Source organism: Plasmodium knowlesi, assembly GCF_000006355.2.
Source record: "Plasmodium knowlesi strain H genome assembly, contig: PKNH_00_2, whole genome shotgun sequence".
Classification (NCBI taxonomy): domain Eukaryota; phylum Apicomplexa; class Aconoidasida; order Haemosporida; family Plasmodiidae; genus Plasmodium; species Plasmodium knowlesi.
The window spans coordinates 3,074-5,460 of NW_024070038.1; the positions used below are offsets into that span (position 1 = coordinate 3,074).

The window sequence follows — 2,387 nt, forward strand, 5'->3', positions numbered from 1 at the left end:
GGGATAAAAGAAAAGAAGGTTTAAGGGAAAAAGAAAGGAAGGTTTTTGGAGGGAGAAAAGAAGGAAGAAGAAGGAAGGATTAAAGGGAAGAGAAAGAAGGTTCTTTAAGGGGGGAAAAGGAAAAGAAGGTTTTTTAAGGGATAAAGAAGGAAGGTTCTTTAAGTGATGAAAGAGGAAGTTTAAAGGGAAGGAAGAATAAAGAAGATTTTAGAGAGAAAAGAAAGAAGGAAAAAGAAGAATAATCTTTTCCTTCTTTTTTTTTTTCTTTTTTTTTTTTTTCCCTTTCTTTTAATTCTATAACATATATATGTGCATATATGTAATATATATATATATATATTTTTTTCTTTTTGTGACGACGAAGACACACAAGAATGTCAGGACGAGGAGGGGGCAGTAACAGTGGTGGATTGTTGCAGGATTGGTTGGAGAAGCATGCCCAAGTAGGAACGGCAGGGAGGAGTGCGGAGGAGGTAGCCAAGGAAATTACAGTAAGTGCATACACATATATACATATATACACGTATACATATACATATATACATGTATACCTATACGTACATACTTATATATAAACATACACATATATACATATATGCATATATATACATACATATATGCATTTATGTATATGCGTATATTTCTGTATATGTTCCATTTTCCATTCTTCTTTCCTATGTAGGCGGAGTTGAAGAAAGATTTGGAGGAAGCATGGAGTAAATTGCAAGCGGCCTTGACCCAGGGGGAGCCGAAGGAAATGACGGACCTTTGTTCTGAGGGCGTATCGTGGGAGGGGAAGAAATTAGGTTACCGCCAACAGTATAAACAGGATTTATGCAAAGGAGTAGTGGAGCTGAGATATTTTACAGCCGGTGGGGGGACAGTAAGGAACAGAAAGCTAGAATTTGAAACATCCATTGAACCGGAAGAATGGTACCCACGTTGTGTGGTCGGTGCCCTTGCTTTAGGCGAACTGTACGGAGATCATTGTCAGTTGGAGGAAGTCATAAGTGAAATATCCCCTAAGGTGGAAATGAAGTTAGCGCAGAATAAAGCAGCTGCCAGGAATTTGGGCAAATGTGAGGATATTGCGCATACGGACATAATGCTAGCTAAAGCACTTCTGCATGATCAAATCAAGAAATGGACAAAAACAAAAAGGGACGCGAAGAAGCAGGGGGGTTGGAGGATAGGGAACCTCTGGGATGATAGGTGGATGAGGGTCTGCCCCGTTGGGGGAAAGGGTGCGAAGGAAGAACAAATAGCTGAAGCAAGGAGGAAAGCAAAGCAGGAAAATGCAGAAAGTTTAACAACCTTAGTAGAAGTGGGAACTGCTCCCACGTCCACCCAACCTGGTGAACCAAGCATGGCAGACATATTAAGTAAGGACGACTTAACCTTAGAAGTGACTGCAGTAGAGAAGGCATTTGAAGCTGTAACAAAGGGTGGCACTGTGGACCCTACAAAACTAACGCAGGCAATGGAGAAGATAAAGGAAGCATCTAAAGAAAAAACAGGTAAGTATTACACCCTTAATACATTATTAATGTATTAGTGTATTACATTATTACACTACTAATGTATTAATGTATGAATATAATACATTATTAATGTAATAAGAAGGAAGGAAGGACTAAGAGAAGGAATGGAAGAGAAGGAAAAGGAAGGACTGAGAGAAGGAAAGAGAAGGAAGTGGAAGGGAAGGAAAGGGAAAGAAGGAATGAAGGAGGAGGGAAGGAAAGAGAAGGGGAAGGGAAAGGGAAAGAAGGGAAAGGGAAAGAAGGGAAAGGAAAGGAGCGGGAAGGAAAGGGGACAGGGAAGGAAAGGGGACAGGGAATGAAAGAGGAGGAAGGAGCGGGAAGGGAATGAAGGGAAGGGAATGAAGGGAAGGGAATGAAGGGAAGGGAATGAAGGGAAGGGAATGAAGGGAAGGGAATGAAGGGAAGGGAATGAAGGGAAGGGAATGAAGGGAAGGGAATGAAGGAAAGGGAATGACAGAGAAGGAAAAAAGGGGAAGGAAAGAAGGAAGGAAAGTTGAAAGGGAAGGAAGGAAAGGAAAGGAGAAGGAAAGGGAAAGGGAGGGGGAAGGAAAGAGGAAGGGAAAGGGAGGGGGAAGGGAAAAGGAAGGGTAAGGAAAGAAGGGTAAGGAAAGAAGGGTAAGGAAAGAAGGGTAAGGAAAGAAGGGTAAGGAAAGAAGGGGAAGGAAAAGGGGAAGGAAGGAAAAGGGGAAAGAAGGAAAGGGGGAAGGAAAAAGGGAAGGGGAAGGAAAGAGAAGGGAAGGAAGGAAAAGGGGAAGGAATAAAGAGGAAGGAAAGAGGAAGGAAAGAGGAAGGAAAGAGGAAGGAAAAGGGGAAGGAAGGAAAAGGGGAAGGAGAAGGGAAGGGGAA

At 42.2% G+C, this 2,387-nt stretch overlaps 1 protein-coding gene across 1 annotated transcript in view; it reads left to right on the forward strand.

Moving 5' to 3' along the window:
- Window positions 1–374: 374 nt before the first annotated feature.
- PKNH_0000300 (SICAvar, type I (fragment)) overlaps window positions 375–2,387 on the forward strand; it is a gene marked incomplete at both ends in the record, with an annotated part of 11,617 nt that continues 9,604 nt past the window's right edge. Inside the window, 2 exons of the mRNA XM_039113431.1 lie at window positions 375–491; window positions 683–1,517. Coding sequence (XP_038970097.1) covers window positions 375–491; window positions 683–1,517 — 952 coding nt within the window. The remainder of the gene's footprint in view (window positions 492–682; window positions 1,518–2,387) is intronic.